This window comes from Amblyraja radiata, chromosome 26, assembly GCF_010909765.2.
Source record: "Amblyraja radiata isolate CabotCenter1 chromosome 26, sAmbRad1.1.pri, whole genome shotgun sequence".
NCBI classification, from domain to species: domain Eukaryota; kingdom Metazoa; phylum Chordata; class Chondrichthyes; order Rajiformes; family Rajidae; genus Amblyraja; species Amblyraja radiata.
Window position 1 is genome coordinate 25,173,311 of NC_045981.1, and position 18,017 is coordinate 25,191,327.

An 18,017-nucleotide genomic window follows, 5' to 3' on the forward strand; every position below is an offset into this window, starting at 1 on the left:
ACCTTGCTGCATTTCAAGACATCACTTCAAGGCTAGGAGATGAAACCAGAGTATTTCCACTCAAACTCAAGAAATGTTTAGCTTCTCATACCTAACATTTTCAAGAACTGGAGTCCTCACTACTCTGAAGAGCCTGTGTTGTTGAGGAACCTCAGGCCCCTTCTTTTCTTTTCCTCTGGGTGTCGGTGGGGGAGAAAAAGGTGGAAACAAATCACCAGGCTCCAGTACTATGTGTTCATCATCCTATTTCAAGCAAAGAAAGATGGAGCAAGAGGGACAGATGTTCAGTAAGACAATAAAACACGCACAACCAATGAGACGCACTGATATGACTGATCATTAGGATTAATTAATGCTCAAATTTAATTTATATTAAGCAAACTTGTTTGATCATCAGGGAGCAAAATTGAATTTTGCCATCTTGATACTTTTCTCCATAAATGTTATTCTGTTCATTTAGATTAGGAATAGGATGCTCTTCAGAGTCCCAAATGACAATATTTAGCTATCTAATTTTCATTTTATATTGGTAGCAATGTCACAAAATTTTGAGATTAAAAAAATCAAGTCTGTAATTTATCCCATCAGATAAAGCATAAAAAGAAGTTTAATTTGACACCTAATTCACTTTCATATCTCAAGTATTAAAAAGGTTATGGCCATTTTCATACTCGGAAATTAGCATCTTGTTCCCTATTGATTTTCTATGGACATAACAAAAAAGCTGTGATCGTGTGCAGTCAAAAGCCCATAACCTTCTTAAAAATTAAGAGAACTGAATGAAATTTTCAGTTATCGTAGATTGAACCATTCTGAAACAAATATAAAATAATCTTACTTGGATGACCTGAAATTAAAGCATATAATTAGTTAGTTACCCAAGTGTAGCTAATTTCAAACTTCAATTACTAGATCTAAACATCTATCCATTTCTTAATAAATGATTAACATTTTTAAATAGCCTAAGTGTCCAAATAATATTCATAAATAATTCACAATAAAACATGATTTTTAAATCTCATTTACATTAATTTATAGGCCAAATGGAAGGAATTTAGTGTTCAATTGCTGTAAATTAAAGTCCATTTAAATCAGCTTTCTAGTGGGATCCTGTGAACGCGCTGGTTTAGAACGTTCACATTGCGCTAGATTTGTGCCCTCAAATGCCCAGAAAAATACTGCGGGATATAATGGGCCCAAAATGAGCTACTCGCAATATTAAACTTTGTATAAAGGGATCTTAAGAAGCCCTTTTTAATGTAAAAATATGCAGCCTACCTTCTATTATTTGCTCTATGCGACCCTGACAGCTGCCGGTGGTCGCGGGTTTAGAGATTGATTTTTAAACTACTATAACTATTATACGAGGCCTTTAAAACTAATAATAGCTTTTGCGACGGGGTCTTCCAGCGATTTTTCGTTAATAATTAACTAGGCTGAACATCTTCGATTTAAACAGCCTAGAGAAAATCGCGTTTTAAACCCGCCCCCCTCTAAACGGCGCCAAAATCGCGCACACCCGCAGGGACAGATTTTCAGCGACGCTTCAGGTAGGCTTTGCAACATACCTAATATTGGTCTATCCCAAGATTGAATGTAATTCATTGCCACTTACTTCATGAAAATCCCACAATCATTGAGTCCTCTCAATTATCCCATGTCTATGCAAGTTCCGAAAAATCAATTAAATCAAAAATGAATTCTACGTATGGTATAACGGTTGGGATGTTATGTTACAGTTGTACAAGACGTTGGTGAGGCCACATTTGGAGCATTGTGTTCAGCGTCAGTCACCCTGCTATAGGGAAAATGTTGTTAAGACGGAAATAGCAAAGAGAAGAGTTACAAGGCTTTTGCCAGGACTTGAGAGCCTGAGTTATAGGGAAAGGCTGGGCAGGCTAGGAAGTTATTCCTTGGCGTGCAGGACATGATCTAATAGACGTGTACAATATCATGACTGAAATAGATAGATGCAGAGTTTTGTTTACCCAGAGCAGAGGAATCAAGAACCAGAGAACATAGGTTTCAGGTGAGAGGGGAAAATGTTACTACCAACCTTTTACACACAAAGGGTGCTAAGTATATGGAATGAGCTGCTAGAGGAAGTAGTTGAGGCTGATACTTTAACAACAATTAGAATACATTTGGACAGGTACATGCGATATGGGCCAAACAGGCAGGCGGGACAAGTACAGATAGGACAGCTTGGTCGACACGGACAAGTTGGGCTGAAAGGCCTGTTTCTATACAACTTTATAATTGCAAATGCTGGATTACACAAAAAGACATAAAGTACTGTAGTAATTAGGTATTTCTGAAAAACATGGATAGGTGACGTTTCGGATCGGGATCATTTATCTGAAGACATTTTGTGTCTTCCTTTCACAAGACATCCTGCCCATTTCAGAATTACTCTTGTAAACCACCTCTGCTTCCAATACATTACAAGGAGATCAATATGGTACATGATACTCCAGATGTGACCTTACTATAAATGAAGCACAGACTCATCACTTTGTATTCAATTTCAGAATAAATATCATTCTACATCTTCCCATTGTTTAGATAAAATGTTACTTATTTTTTCCTGAAGTGTACAATTTCACATTTTCCCACACCAATTTTTCAGATCTTTGCTCACTCGCACAACCACTGTACGCCTTGTTAAAGAAGTTCTGGTAATGGAAAGTTGCCTTTCTGGACATAACACGACCAAAAAAATTGAGATATGGAATATTGAGTGACACATTTTTGATGCTTGGCCCACAGCCTAACAGCAGCCTGAAAATTGTAGCGTTCAGTTTAAGGGACAGCTTCTTCCCTACAGCCATCAGGCTATTAAACACTACAACCTTGTTGGAGGAGGGAGATGGCAGTCCTGCCGGCAGTCTTCGTTTTTTCATCCTTTTTGTTATTTTTAGCTTTTGTTTAAAGTTTGTTTTAATGTTCTTCTGTTGGTTTTATGTGTGGGGGGGGGGGGGGAGAAACTTTTTTTTCAGGTTCTTACCTTCCCGGAGAGGTGATCAATTTTCGGATCACATTCTCCGGGCTCTGCGGCCTACCATCGATGGAGTTGAAAAGCCGCCTCGGACTGTCGTGAGCCCCACCGCGGGGCGCGGACTTACCACAGGAGCGGATCCCTTGCCTGGGATCGCTCCGACCGCAGCCTGCGGACTTACCATCAACGGCTCACAGTCTCGGGTGAGGGTAGTCGAGAGCTCCAACGCCGCAGAAGGTTCGTCCAGCCCCGTCGCGAGGTTCGATCGCCCGGCGCCGGGGAGCTGGCAAACCCCCGATGTCCTTTTCACAACTAACATTTACTTCTCTATTTGCCACGTTATGGTTCATAATCTCCTTAATACCCCAAATTACAGTACCTTTTCAAAGGGTTTTTGAAATCCATGTAGCGTGTCCATTATAAATACATTGACAAAAATATTCTCTCCCCACTATCTCCTCTGTGAAAGTTATACCATGTTTATCACCGCTCAGTATTTAGCGCAACTTTCCTTTTCAAAGGACTGTTGTCCATAATTAATTCAAAGGAAAACAGCTAAGCTTACCTTAATACCTCTCAAGGAGGCAAACGACTCTTGGCCGGGTCTAAGTGCAATGACATCGCCTTCCACTAGTAAACAGACAGGAAGATTTACGAGATGCCCATCTCTATAAGCCCAGTGGAGTGACCAAGATGGAGCAGAAGGTATAAAGAGGTCTGGGTACGATGCATTCTCCCATTTAACATTGCCATTACCTACAAGGGTTTCTGCAAACATTGAACAAAACAGAGGTTAGCAATTAAAACAAACAATATTATTCTGTACAAATAAGAACAAAAGTTTTACACTTTATCATTTTATGACAAGCATTGTTAAACTAGGCATGCATAAAGGTTAGCTGTCTTGAACAATCTCTCTGTATTACAATGCACAAAAGCACATTGTTTCCTAATAGCTTGAGTGTTGGCCTCAAAGAGGCTGGATATTGCATGGTGTAGAGATGGTTATCCCACTGCTTAATGCAGCCAAGCAAATGAGTGACCATCAGGCAGAGTAAAGGATGCCAGTGGGTAACTAGGGAAACCTCAGGATGCATTTCACTCCAAAACATCCTCAGTTCTGGAAAAAGGTCAATCGGAACGTACCTTAGGAGTGACCAGCCAGTACCAAAATCACAATTCTGAGGTTGGCTCAGATAAACAACGGGAAGGAGCAAGAGTCCAAGCACAATAGGAGTTTTGATATTAAGGGAATGGACAGCCCAGTGCTTACGTGGATCTTGGACAAGCAGCAATCAAAGAGAAGCAGGGAGAAGAGCTTATTGGCCGAAACCCATGGGAAAGGTATGTCACCGGGGAAAAACAGTTTAAAACTGAGGAATTCGCTTTGTAAATTGGTAAATTAGGCAATTTATCAGTCAATATAAGCAAGGCTGCTCTAGGGGAGCGGCAGTGAGGGAAGTGCCTTGTGAGTAAAGGGTGAGTCTTTGGCTCGAGAGTCTTAGGAGAGGAGGCTATGCAAAAAGCTGGAGAGGACGAGACGCGGGGAACGCATGACAGGACAGATGAGACCGTGTGATGCTGGCAGAATGTGGGAGCCCAGGGACACGGATGGAGCCTCCGGCTGCTACAACTGTGACAAGTGCGTCCAGCTTCAGCTCCTGAAGGACCGTGTTGGGGCACTGGAGAAGCAGCTCGATGACCTCAGGGCCATCCGGGAAAACGAGGGTTTCCTGGACAGGACCTACAGTGAGGTAGTCATGCCGAGGATACGGGAAGAACGAAGGTGTGTGACTGAGAGAAAGGGTGGTAACCGTGGAGTGCAGAAGACCCAGGTGGCTGTGCCTAAGGAAAATAGGTGCGCCCTCTTGGGAACTGCCGGGGGAGACAATGCTTCCAGTCCGAGCGGCGGACACATCAGTGGCTCCAATCCTAGAGATGGGACTGAACCGACGTCGGGCAGAGCCATAGTGGTGGGTGACTCCATTGTCCGAGGAACAGACAGGAGATTCTGTGGCGGCGAGGATGGTCTGTTGCCTCCCTGGTGCCAGGGTTCAGGATGTCACGAGCCAATTTCAGAACATCCTCGAGCGAGAGAGAGAAGGTGAACCAGCCGGCAGTAGTTCTGCACGTAGGCACAAACGACATCGGGAAGAAGAGCAAAGAGGTTCTCCAATGTGAGTTCAGAGAGATAGCAAGGAGACTGAAAAACAGGACTTCCAGGGTGGTTATCTCTGGATTGCTTCCAGTACCTCGTGCTAGTGAAGACAGGAACAGGGAGATAGGGGATCTGAATCTGTGGCTGAGGGGCTGGTGCAGGGAGCAAGGATTTAGATTTATAAACCACTGGGATATCTTCTGGGGTAAGGATGACCTGTACAAAAGGGACGGGTTACACTTAACTGGAGAGGGACCGACATTATGGCAGGCAGGTTTGCTAGGGCTACACGTGTGGGTTTAAACTAAATAGTGGGGGCGGGGAGGGATTGACAAATTGGGAGTATTAAGATGGAGTTGAAGGGGGAGTGCAGGAAAAAATACAAAAGATTCTCGAATTAATGCGAAGGAAAGTTCGAGAAGAGATAAAAGAGTACAGTCAGGGCCAATTGCAAGTGGTGCGAGGGGGGATGTCTTGGCAGCATTCTCTTAAATCATTTCTGCACCCTTTCGATCATAATGGTTTCTTTCCTATCATCAAAATGTTTGTGTTTATTCACCGTTTAGCTTCTTGATGATTTCTTGTAGTCTGGCAACGACCTCTCCCTTTTTCAGTCGCCCTTGTCTTCCGATTACATACAGGTTGATAAATATCAGAAGGAACAGTATTCCTGCATTCAGTACTGCAGTGCCCTGGCTATGAGAAAGTATAAGAATTAGCTGCCTTCAGTCAATAAGCAAAAGTTAGACAATGACAAGAACATTCAATAACCTTAAGCAAACCCTGTGATCCTGTCGGTAACCTGATTAAAGGGCAACTATTTCAATATAACCATATAACAATTACAGCACGGAAACAGGCCATCTCGACCCTTCTAGTCCGTGCCGAACACGTATTATTTAGAAATCGAGATGATAAAGAAGAGATTCAGCATGCAACCTTTATTAGCTATATAAATTCTTAGGATGGCTGATCAGTTAAGATGGATGTAGCATCAACATTTAACCACTGTGGAGTTATTTAAAAGTTAAACTTGAATGTCATGAAAATCCCAAAGCAAAGAAATGGACATGCTTGCTCTATAGTTAAATTGTGATAAACTTTTATTCTTAACATCAGTGAAGTTACTTATGAAATTTAGTCAAAACATTTTACCTGTCAAGGAACATGCAAAGGTAAACTATGTGATATCCTGAGGGAGCATGATCTGACCTTTACGCTGACAATGAAGATGGGATACGGTTCCATTTCCAAGGTCAATGTTTCTCGGATTGACCAATATAAAACTGCGCCAGCATTAAACCCTTTATCATTAAGTTAAGATCTTCTGGCTGTTGTACACAATAGAACACTAAACTTCTATTTGCAAATATATCAAACTACTGAAGTGAATAACTGAATTTAATCAGAATAACTGAAATTAAGTAAATATCTTCATTATAAATCACCACAGATATGATGAGAGCAATTTTCTAGGCTTTAATGTTAGGTGTATTATTCTTAGTAGTTTGCGACATCAGCTGACAGTGTTTTGCTTTGGTTATTCATCAACCTATTTATATAACTAGTCATCAACTGGACCAATTAGAGTTCATAAGTCATAGGAGCAGAATTAGGCCATTCGGCCCATCGAGTCTACTCCGCCATTCAATTTTGGCTGATCTATCTTTCCCTCTCAGCCCCATTCTCATGCATTCTCCCCATAACCTTTGGCACCCTTTCGAACCAAGAACCTGTCAATATCCACTTTAAAAATATCCTATGACTTAGCCTCCATAGGAATCTGTGGCAAAAAAAAAATCCACTGATTCGCCACTCTCTGACCAAATAAATTCACCCATCTCCTTTCGAAAGGTATATCCTTTCATTCTGAGGCTGTGCCCTCTGGTCCTAAATTCACCCATTAGTGGAAACATCCTCTCCACATCCACTCTATCCAGGCAAGTTTCAATGAAGTGCCCCCTCATCCTTTTAAACTCCAATGAGTACAGGTCCAGAGATATCAAACGCTCATCACACGTTAACCCAATCATCCACAGGATCATTCTTGTAAACCTCCTCCGGACTGTCTTCAACGCCAGCATATCTCTCCGCAGATTTGGGGCCTAAAACTTCTCAAACTCTAAAATGCGGTGTGACCAGTGCCTATAAAGCTTCAGCATTATAACCCTGCTTTTACATCCTAGTCCTCAGGAAATGAATGCTAACATTGCATTAGCCTTTCTTACTACCGATTCAGCTTGCAAATTAGCACTTTGGAAATCCTGCACAAGCACTCCCAAGTCCCTTGCCACCTCCGATTACTGAATCGTCTTCTATAGAATCATCTTTTCTATATTAAAAAAATCTAAGCCTTTATTCTTACTATCAAAGTGCAATGCTGCACACTTTGCTATGCTGTATTCCATCTGCCACTTCTTTACCCACTCTTCCAACCTGTCCAAGTCCTTCTGCAGACTCACCTCTTCACGACCTGCCCATCCACCTATCTTTGTATCATCTGCAAACATGGCCACAAAACCATCAATTCCATCATGCACATCATTGATATACAACGTGAAGAGTAGCGGAACCAACACCGACCCCTGCTGTACACAAGTCACTGGCAGCCAACCAGAAAAAAGCCCCATTATTCTCTCTCTTTGCCTTCATCTAATCTTCCCTCTAATACCACAGGCTCTCATTTTGTTTAGCAGCCTCACATGTGGCACCTTATTAAAGACCTTCTCAAAATCCAGGTAAACATCCATTGACTCTCCTTTGTCGATCTGCTATCTACTTCCACAAAGAATTCCAACATATTTCACAAAACCATGCTGACTTTGCCCTATTTTATCATGTGCTTGTAAGTACTCAGAAAGTTAATAAAGGACTCTAAAATCTTACCAACCACTGAAGTTAGGCTATAGTTTCCCCTCTTTTGCCTCGATCCCTTCTTGAACAGTGGAGTAACATTTGCAATTGTCCAGTCCTCTGGGACCACTCCTGACTCTAGTGATACTTGAAAGATCATGACTAATGGCTCCACAATCTCTAAAGCTACCTCTTTCAGAACCCTGGGGTGTAGTTCATCTGGTCCAGGTGACTTATCCACCTTCAGACCTTTCAATTTAGTTTAGTTTAATGTCACCTGTACCAAGATACAGTGAAAAGCTTTTTTTTGTTGCATATCATCCAGTCAGCGGAAAGACTATACATAATTACAATCAAGCCGGCCACAGTGTACAGATATATGAGAAAGGGAATAACGTTTAGTGCAAGATAAAGTCCAGTAAAGCCCAATTTAAGATAGTCTGAGTATCTCCAATGAGGTAGATGGTAGATCACGACCACTCTCTAGTTGGAGATAGGATGATTCAATTGCCTGATAAGAGCTGGGACGATTTGTCCCTGAATCTGGAGATAGCTTTTAACATCCCAAGTAATAACAACCTAACTAACTTGCTCCCCAACTCTTTTGAATTTCTGGCATATTGCTGGTGTCTTCCGCTGTGAAGATAGACACAAAGAATATTAATTTGCCTTTTCTTTATTCCCCATTACTATTTCGCCTGCATCGTTTACCAAGGGTCAAATATCCACTCTGCCTCTTTTACTTTTTATATATCCGAATAAATGTCTGCTATCCTCCTTTATATTATTGACTAGCTTACCTTCATATTACGTCTAGTCTCCCAGTCTTGCCCTTTTAGTTACCTTCTGTTGGTTTTTAAAAGCTTCCCAATGTTCTAGCTTCCCACTAATCTTTGCAATATTATATGCCTGAGCTGATACATTGATCATAGAAATTTGTTGCACTGCAAAACGTTCCGACATTAAGAAGTGGCCGCGAGTCTTTTATGCCAGATACTATGTTTAATGAGATACTGCTTACCTTCCATTTGGCTGGCTGCCATAGCAACACAGCAGTAAGATTGCAGCCAGCAGCATGAGAGATGCCCCTGGCCAATGGAAGCTGGAGCTTCTGTTATTCGGGTTGAGGAAGCCCTTAAGCCACACTTCCTGTAATAGTAAAATATGACAGTCATATATCCATGGAAATTACAGATCACAGTTTAAGCACGGAACAAAGATTTACATAGAATTAGAAACGAGGAACTGCAGCTTTTGGTTTTATAAAAAAAAGAGACACGAAGTGCTGGAGTAAATCAGCAGATTAGGCAGCATCTCTGGAGAACATGGACAGGTGAGTTTTCAGGTTGTGACCCTTCTTCAGACAATCAGTCTGAAGAAGGGTCCCGACTCAAAATGTTGCCTGACTTGCTGAGTTACTCCAGCATTGTGTCTCTTTTTTTTTTTACATAGAATTACATGCACTAGCCATGTGACATTAGTTCCTACATGAAGTCAAAATAATATCTGCTGGTTAAGACTGTGGGACTGCAAATTACAGAATTAGGAGTCAGCTGCACCAAAGAAAAAAGGCTTAAGTTATAGGTACCGAAAACAAGGGATCAAGTGCAAGTTGGGTTACAGGCAAAATAATTTTGTATCAGCTCAGGTTTACAGAACTTGCAAGATATGAGAGCAAAGACAGTCAAATGCCTTGAAACAACACAACATGAAAAAGCATAAAAAGAGCAGTGGAGTTGAGGAAAGGGAAAATTCTGAATTCAAAGCATCATCAAGAAATTAATAGGGAAAGATAGACTTGTATCCGAAAGTTCTGAAGAAGGCAGTTATGGAGATAATGGGTGTGTTGATTGTCAGTGTCATACAGCATGGAACCAGGCTACCAAACCTCTCCCTATTGCTCAGGCCATCAAGTCCTGGCAACATCATCGTAATTATTCTCTGCACTCGTTCCAACATAACACCTTTCCTATACTAGGTGACCAAAACTGAACACAATACTCCAAATGTGGCCTCACCAACGCCTTGTACAATTGTAACTTAACATCCCAACTTCTATACTCAATACCCTGGCAGATGAAGGTCAATGTACCGAAAGCCTTCATGACCACCCGATCTACCTGTGATTCCACTTTCCAACAAACTATGTACCTGCAGTCCTAGATTTCTCTGATCAACAACGCTTCCCAAAACCCTGCCCTGGTTTGAATGCCCTCATCAAGGTCTTCAAATAAAACTATAATTCATGGGACACAATCTCCCATGTACAATAATGCAACACATTGTACTTATCTGCATTAAACGCCATTAACCATTGCTCTGCTCAATTGCCCAAATGAAAAAGATCCTGCTGTAATCTTTGATAGCCATCTTCGCTGTCTACAATACTACCCACTTTACAAATCATGCAGTGTACATTCTCATTCAAATTGTTGATACAACACACTAACAGCAATGGGCCCAGCATAGATTCCAGAGGCACACCTCTAGTCCCAGGCCTCCAATCTAAAACACAAACTTCCACCTTCACCCATTGCTTCCTTCCATGAAGCCAATTTTCCATCCAGTTAGCTAGTACGCCCTGGATCCCATGCGATCTAACCTTCCAGAGCGGCCTACCATGCGGAATCTTAACAAATGCCTTGCTGAAATCCATGCAGACAACATCAATCCTTTTGGTTACATCTTCAAAAAAGCTCCTACATGCAAAGCCATGTGGACTATCCCTTATCAGACCCTGTCCATCTAATTGCATATAGGTCTTATCCCTCAAGATACTTTCCAGTAACTTGCCTTGCAGCAGTGTCATACCCAAATCCCAATCCTAGAACACCCACATTACATTGGAAAGTAGCAGATGTAGCTTGTTTAAAATAAGGAGGAAAAGAGAAAACAAAACAAAAAGAGAAAACAAAATTAGATTTAGACCAGAAGGAGGTAAAGTGCGAGAATTTATTACTGGGAAAAGGTAGTGGGGCTCCTATAAAACAACAAGGATTGGGGAAGGTAGACACAAAATGCTGGTGTAACAGCAGGACAGGCAGCCTCTCTGGAGACGGGTGACGTTTCGGGTCGAGACCCTTCTTCAGACTGATCAGGCAAGGATTGGGCAAAGTCAACTTGGCTTTATGAAAGGGAAATCATGCTTGACAACCATGCCAGATTTTTGGAATACTTACAGAATAGATGGGGGAACCAATGGATGCAGGGTATTTGAACTTTCACAAGGTTTCAATAAGGTATCACACAAGAAGTTATTAAGCAAAATTGGGATCCATTGGATAAGGGCAATGATATAGATAAGAGTTGATAATTCTGCTATCACTCCCCCTCAGAGGATGGAACAAGATGATATAGATGATACAGCTGTCGGCAATGTCGGTACTTACAAGGAAGCAGACGTTTCATGGGGATATAGACAAGATAAATGAATGGGCAAGAATATGGTTGATGGATTACAATGTGGCAAAGTGGCTTAAACAACATCATGCATCTTCCAACATTTTGGGACGGACACAGCGGATGTTGCACCCCATTAACTATTCCCATTACCTTCCAAGATTCCTTTTTTTTCTGCTGCTTCTGATGCTCTTCGAGGATTGCAGTGAGCTGGTTACGGAGCGCCATCAGAGCCTGTCTGGTGGACAGACCCAAATTTGCCATCTCATCCTGTGAAATAATATAAACATTCAGCTATTCTTATTATCAAAAAGGGCAAATTATCGAACTATAAAATACCTCTAAACAGGCCAAGTCTTTGCTGGCAACATGATTATCAATAGCATTTCAATGAGATGTGATTCCTCCCATATGGTTATTTATAATCAATTTAGATATTCATAAGTAACATAGCAGAGTGTGGAAGAGCCAGCATGATGCATGATTGAGTAAAAATAATAAATAATCCATTAACTGCCATGATAATCTTTTTGTAAAAAGGCACAGCACTGCAAACTATTTAATGGCTCTTATATATTGAACTGGAACAATAGAGATATAGATATTTACCAATGGACCCAGCAACATTGATTAGCTTCATTTTCCATAATGAAAATTCACAATGAGCAGTTTAAAAATAAGTGCCCATTTTCTTTCAGCTTTATTACTTTTACTGGAATGACAATAATGATACATCTGAAGTGACACGTGGATGGATGACACAAGTGGATATAAAAGTGAATTTGTGTAATCCATTTAAATGTGGATAATTATATTAAATTGATACTTTCCTTTCACTTAAAAAAGTTCACGCTAAGCTAAGTCACTCAATCTTGGGTTTGAACTATAACGTTGACTCCTCAGCACAACAACGTTGTGTTTGACACAAAAATTGGGTGTTAAGGTTGATAGTGAAGATGGTTGTCAAAAATTGCAGCAGGATCTTGATCGGTTGGGCAGGTGGCCTGAGGAATGGTTAACAGAATTTAATACAGAGAAATGTATTGCATTTTGGGAGTACTAACATGGGCAGAACCTACACGGTGAACGATATGGCTCTAGGGAGTGTTGCAGAGTCGAGGGATCTAGAAGTACAGTTGCATAGTTCGTTGAAAGTGGTCAAAAAGGCTTTTGGCACATTGGCCTTCATCAGTCAGAGCATCGAGTATAGAAGGGAAGTTGGGTTTTCTCCAAGATCTTCGGTTTCCTCCCACACTGCAAAGATGTACAGATATGTAGGTTGAGCAGGGTAGGACTCTATTCCTTGGTGTAGGTTAATTGGCTTGATGTATGTGTCAAAGTGTCCTTAGTGTGTAGGACAGTGTTAATGTGCGGGGATCGCTGGTCAGTGCGGACTCGGTGGGCTGAAGGGCCTGTTTTGGCGCTGTAACCCTAAACTAAACTAAGTCATGTTGCAGGTACACAAAATTGCTGGGGAAACTCAGCGGGTGCAGCAGTACCTATGGAGCGAAGGAAATAGGCGACGTTTCGGGCCGAAACCCTTCTTCAGACTGATGGGGGGTGGGGGGGGGGAGAAGGAAGGAAAAGGGGAGGAGGAGGAGGAGCCCGAGGGCGGGCGGATGGAAGGGTGGGAGGAGACAGCTAGAGGGTTAAGGAAGGGGAGGAGACAGCAAGGGCTAGCAAAATTGGGAGAATTCAATGTTAATGCCATCCGGACGCAAGGTCCCCAGACGGAATATGAGGTGCTGTTCCTCCAATTTCCGCTGTTGCTCACTCTGGCAATGGAGGAGACCCAGGACAGAGAGGTCGGATTGGGAATGGGAGGGGGAGTTGAAGTGCTGAGTTCAGGTAGGTTATTGCGGACTGAGCGGAGGTGTTCGGCGAAACGATCGCCCAACCTACGCTTAGTCTCCCCGATGTAAATCAGCTGACATCTAGAGCAGCGGATGCAGTAGATGAGGGTGGAGGAGATACAGGTGAATCTTTGTCGCACCTGGAACGACTGCTTGGGTCCTTGAATGGAGTCGAGGGGGGAGGTGAAGGGACAGGTGTTGCATTTCTTGCGGTTGCAACGGAAAGTGCCCGGGGAGGGGGTGGTGCGGGAGGGAAGGGAAGAATTGACGAGGGAGTTGCGGAGGGAGCGGTCTTTGCGGAAGGCAGACATGGGGGGAGATGGGAAGATGTGGCGAGTGGTGGGGTCGCGTTGGAGGTGGCGGAAATGGCGGAGGATTATGTGTTGTATTTGCCGGCTGGTGGGGTGAAAGGTGAGGACCAGAGGGACTCTGCCCTTGTTGCGAGTGCGGGGATGGGGAGAGAGAGCAGTGTTACGGGGTATGGATGAGACCCTGGTGTGAGCCTCATCTATGGTGGCGGAGGGGAATCCCCGTTCCCTGAAGAACGAGGACATTTCCGATGCCCTGGTATGGAATGTCTCATCCTGGGAACAGATGCGGCGTAGGCGGAGGAATTGGGAGTAGGGGATGGAGTCTTTACAGGGGGCAGGGTGGGAAGACGTGTAGTCCAGATAGCCATGTGAATCAGTGGGTTTGTAATGTATGTCGGTCAGGAGTCTGTCCCCTGCGACGGAGATGGTGAGGTCAAGGAATGGTAGGGAAGTGTCGGAAATCGTCCAGGTGTATTGGAGTGCCGGATGGAAGTTGGTGGTGAAGTGGATGAAGTCAGTCAGTTGTGTGTAGGTGCAGGAGGTGGCCCCAAAGCAGTCGTCAATGTAACGGAGGTAGACGTCGGGGATGGGGCCCTGGTACGTCTCGAACAAGGATTGTTCAACGTACCCGACAAAGAGGCAGGCGTAGCTGGGGCCCATGCGTGTGCCCATAGCTACGCCTTGTGTTTGGAGGAAATGGGAGGAGTCAAATGTAAAGTTGTTGAGGGTGAGGACCAACTCCGCTAAGCGGAGGAGAGTGTCAGTGGCTGGGTATAGGTTGCTCCTCTGGTCGAGGAAGAACCGGAGGGCTCCGAGGCCATCCTGGTGGGGGATGGAGGTGTAGAGTGACTGGACATCCATGGTGAAGATGAGGGGGTGAGGGCCCAGAGAGTGGAATGCGTGGAGGCGGCGGAGAGTGTCTGAGGTGTCTAGAACATAGGTGGGGAGGGATTTGACCAAGGGGGATAGGATGGAGTCAAGGTATGTGGAGATGAGTTCGGTGGGGCACGAACACGCAGAGACAATGGGTCTGCCGGGAGAGCCGGGTTTGTGGATTTTGGGGAGAAGGTAAAAACGGGCGTGCGGGGCTGGGGAACGATGAGGTTGGAAGCTTGGTCGGGCAGGGCGTGGGAATTGATGAAGTCGGTGATGGTGCTAGAAGTGGTGCAGTTGTATAAGACGTTGGCGAGTCCACATTTAGAGTATTGTGTTCAGTTTTGGGCACCATGTTATAGTACAAATGTTATCAAGCTGGAAAGGAGGTAGAGATGATTACAAAGGTTTTGACAGGACTCGAGGGCTTGAGCTATAGGGAGAGGTTGAGCAGGGTAGGACTCTATTCCTTGGTGTGCAGGAGGATGAGGGGTGATTTTACAGAAGTGTACAAAATCATGAGAGGAATAGATCAGGTTTTATTGTATTTGGATGCTCGGAGCTGATTTTGTTAGATATGCATCCATGTTTTGTATACACAGACTGTCAAAACACACTGGCAATTACTATTCTTCGTAATGTCAGGTTGTGTTCCATTTAACAAAGCCTAAGGGAGCAGCATATATAACTAAATTGGAAACACACAAACAATTTATTGAATTTTCAACATCTTTTTGAACATAGCGATCCTCGGACCCACAAGTATAACTGAATTTGAATTGAATTAAAACATTTCAAAACATAAATATAAGATAAGGGATCCCAAGCAATACTGTAAATTCAGAACTTTTAATAAAGACAATCATAGTTACACCAACACATCACATTGCAAGAGATTCTAGGACGATGAAAAAGCCATTTGCAGAGTACAATGTCATTGCTGCACAACTTGAGGACCAATAAAAATCTACTAGCATCGATACATTATATACAACATGGGATAAAGAAAATAGCTGTACACTCTAGGTAGTTTTGGCCACAAGCTGCATATTTTCTGTTTACACACTCTAGGAGGAAACAACTAATGATCGACCTCATGCTTTTAAAATTGTAAAACAAAAGATGTCTCAAAAGTTCGAACCCAGACTGATATTACTCGAAAGAAAAATGAATGTGCATTCAACTTTCCTATTTTTACACAAATGAACCTGAGCTGCAATGCATTCGGGTTTTAAAGCATTTGGAGACAATTATAGATATATGTGCTGATGGACGTGTGAAGATTATTTCTACAATGAAAGATCTATAACTTCTTTCATAGCATTCACCTTTGCTCAACTGGACTTCCAAACTTCGTATACCATAAAATGAATCAGCTAGTTAAAATGAACCAAGCACAGTGATGCAGCTGATAGAACTGTTTAAGAAGGAACTGCAGATGCTGGAAAATCAAAGGGAGACAAAAATGCTGGAGAAACTCAGCGGATGAGGCAGCATCTCCATAGATGCTGCCCCACCCGCTGAGTTTCTCCAGCATTTTTGTCTACCAGCTGGTAGAACTGATGTTTCACAACATGAGAGGAGTCAAGAAAAGAGCAATCACGTCGCGACACTGTTTCCACCACCACGCACAAGAAGCGACAAGACAGACACCATCGTATGCAGATGCCGAGAAGTGTGTTCAGCTCTGGCTGAACAACTTCTAATCTTGTGTGAGGAGTCGATAAGACAACATGAGAGACCCGGGTTCGATCCTGACTTTGGGGAGTTTGTAACCACCTGGGTTTTCTCCCACATTAAAAATAGAGGGGCAGAACTGTAGGTCACCGTTAATTGGCCTCTTAAAAAAAAAACCCTGATGTGTAGGGAGTGGATGAGAAAGTGGGATAACATTGTGGATCAGTAGTCCTCACTCAAAGGATGCTCCAAAAGACCAAAAACTCCCCTCATCTGCCAACTCACATGGACATCTTCAACCCACCCACTGCTCGACTTCCATCTAGACGACCAATTTGGAAGAACCCACCACCAGCTGATTTCACCATCCAATCAGCTTGGAAAAGGGAATGGGAGTCCAAGGACGTCCCAAATAAACATCTGGTGTCAGACCCCACCCTACCGGTCCCTGGCACCAATCTCCCAAGGAAGCAGTGGACGACGCTGAATAGATTCAGGACTGGACATGGCCCCTGCTTGGCCAGCCTTCACAAATGGGGCAGCAGTCCAACCCCATGGTGTGCTTGTGGAGAGCAGCAAACAATGCAACACATCATTGAAGCATGCCCTCAACAAAGACTCAAAGGAGGACTTGTCACCCTTCATACAGCAGATCAAGAGGCAACTGCTTGGCTAAAGGACTTTGCATTCGCTAAATAAATAAATAAGTGGGCTGAAGCACCCACAGCTGAATACAATGCTGTATTTCTGAACTAAACTAAAACTCATGTAAATAAGCACATCCCTTATCTTGTCTCTGCAAAAACCCATTTCATGGAAAGACTTGTCCTGGAATAATGCATACAGATACCCAGATAAATTATGTTCGTCAGACATGCTACATCACTGAACTTTAAAACAGCTTAAATTCTAATAACCTAAATCCTATACAACCTGGTTACTTAGGTAAAACCTCATTTGCAAGATTTGTTGCTACTTGATGAATCAGTTTTCCAGAATTTCCTCAGGCTATTTCAAAATTCGAAACTCTAACCCTCTTTGACACTGACCACAGAGACTGCACTCCAGATGCACGACAGCTGATATCAGAATTAAAAATTCCACAGCCTCATTAACTAATGGATTTGCAGTGCCCGTTCCCCCATCAATGCTAATGTGCCAAATCACCGTCATTTTCATTTATGGATTTTGTTTTTCCAGGCTGTTAGCATAAGAAGGACTGTTAGCAGACAATTCAGAACTGAGCCTATTCCTATTTATAGTTAGAGTAGATTTATTCACAGACAACCAATTCCAATGAGTAACAAAAGTCAAAATCCCAGCTGATTTTGTTCCTTATCCTTTGAGCACTCTGTCTTCTGCACCCAAACACCACACCTGCCTCAGGTTAATTAGTTCAGAACAAGTGAAAAATCAATCAGGACTCTTAAGATACAACAGACTGCCCTCTGGATCTCTGAAGGGCTCCATTTGTGAGACTGTATTCATGTTACATCGTTAACAGTACAAATGTCAGGCCACAGCAACGTTATCAAGACAAAACCTAGTCACACAAAAGTATTGAAAGAGGTAGATTTAAAGGACTAACAGACAGCGATTAGTTCTTTGTGTTTAAGAAGGAACTGCAGATGCTGGAAAATCGAAGGTACACAAAAATGCTGGAGAAACTCAGCCGGTGCAGCAACATCTATGGAGCGAAGGGTTAGGCAACGTTTCGGGCCGAAACCCTTCTTCAGAAGTTTTATTTAAAAGTTTTGCAAAGCTTACAACACAGGTTTGACAGGATATGCAAAGTTTCATACCCACACCCAACAGCTGTGTGCATCATGAAACAGTCTCGATCTCATTACATAACTGATTGCACTGCGGCAGTTCAGTGAAACATTACTGTACAA

General features: G+C 42.9%; 1 protein-coding gene across 1 annotated transcript in view; it reads right to left on the reverse strand.

Moving 5' to 3' along the window:
* Positions 1 to 18,017, reverse strand: part of tmem94 (transmembrane protein 94) — a 90,868-nt gene that overhangs the window by 66,789 nt on the left and 6,062 nt on the right. Inside the window, exons 2-6 of the mRNA XM_033044511.1 lie at positions 11,562 to 11,678; positions 9,031 to 9,158; positions 5,716 to 5,852; positions 3,564 to 3,766; positions 92 to 243 (exon numbers count right to left, since the gene is read on the reverse strand). Of these exons, the coding sequence (XP_032900402.1) occupies positions 92 to 243; positions 3,564 to 3,766; positions 5,716 to 5,852; positions 9,031 to 9,158; positions 11,562 to 11,678 (737 nt within the window). The remainder of the gene's footprint in view (positions 1 to 91; positions 244 to 3,563; positions 3,767 to 5,715; positions 5,853 to 9,030; positions 9,159 to 11,561; positions 11,679 to 18,017) is intronic.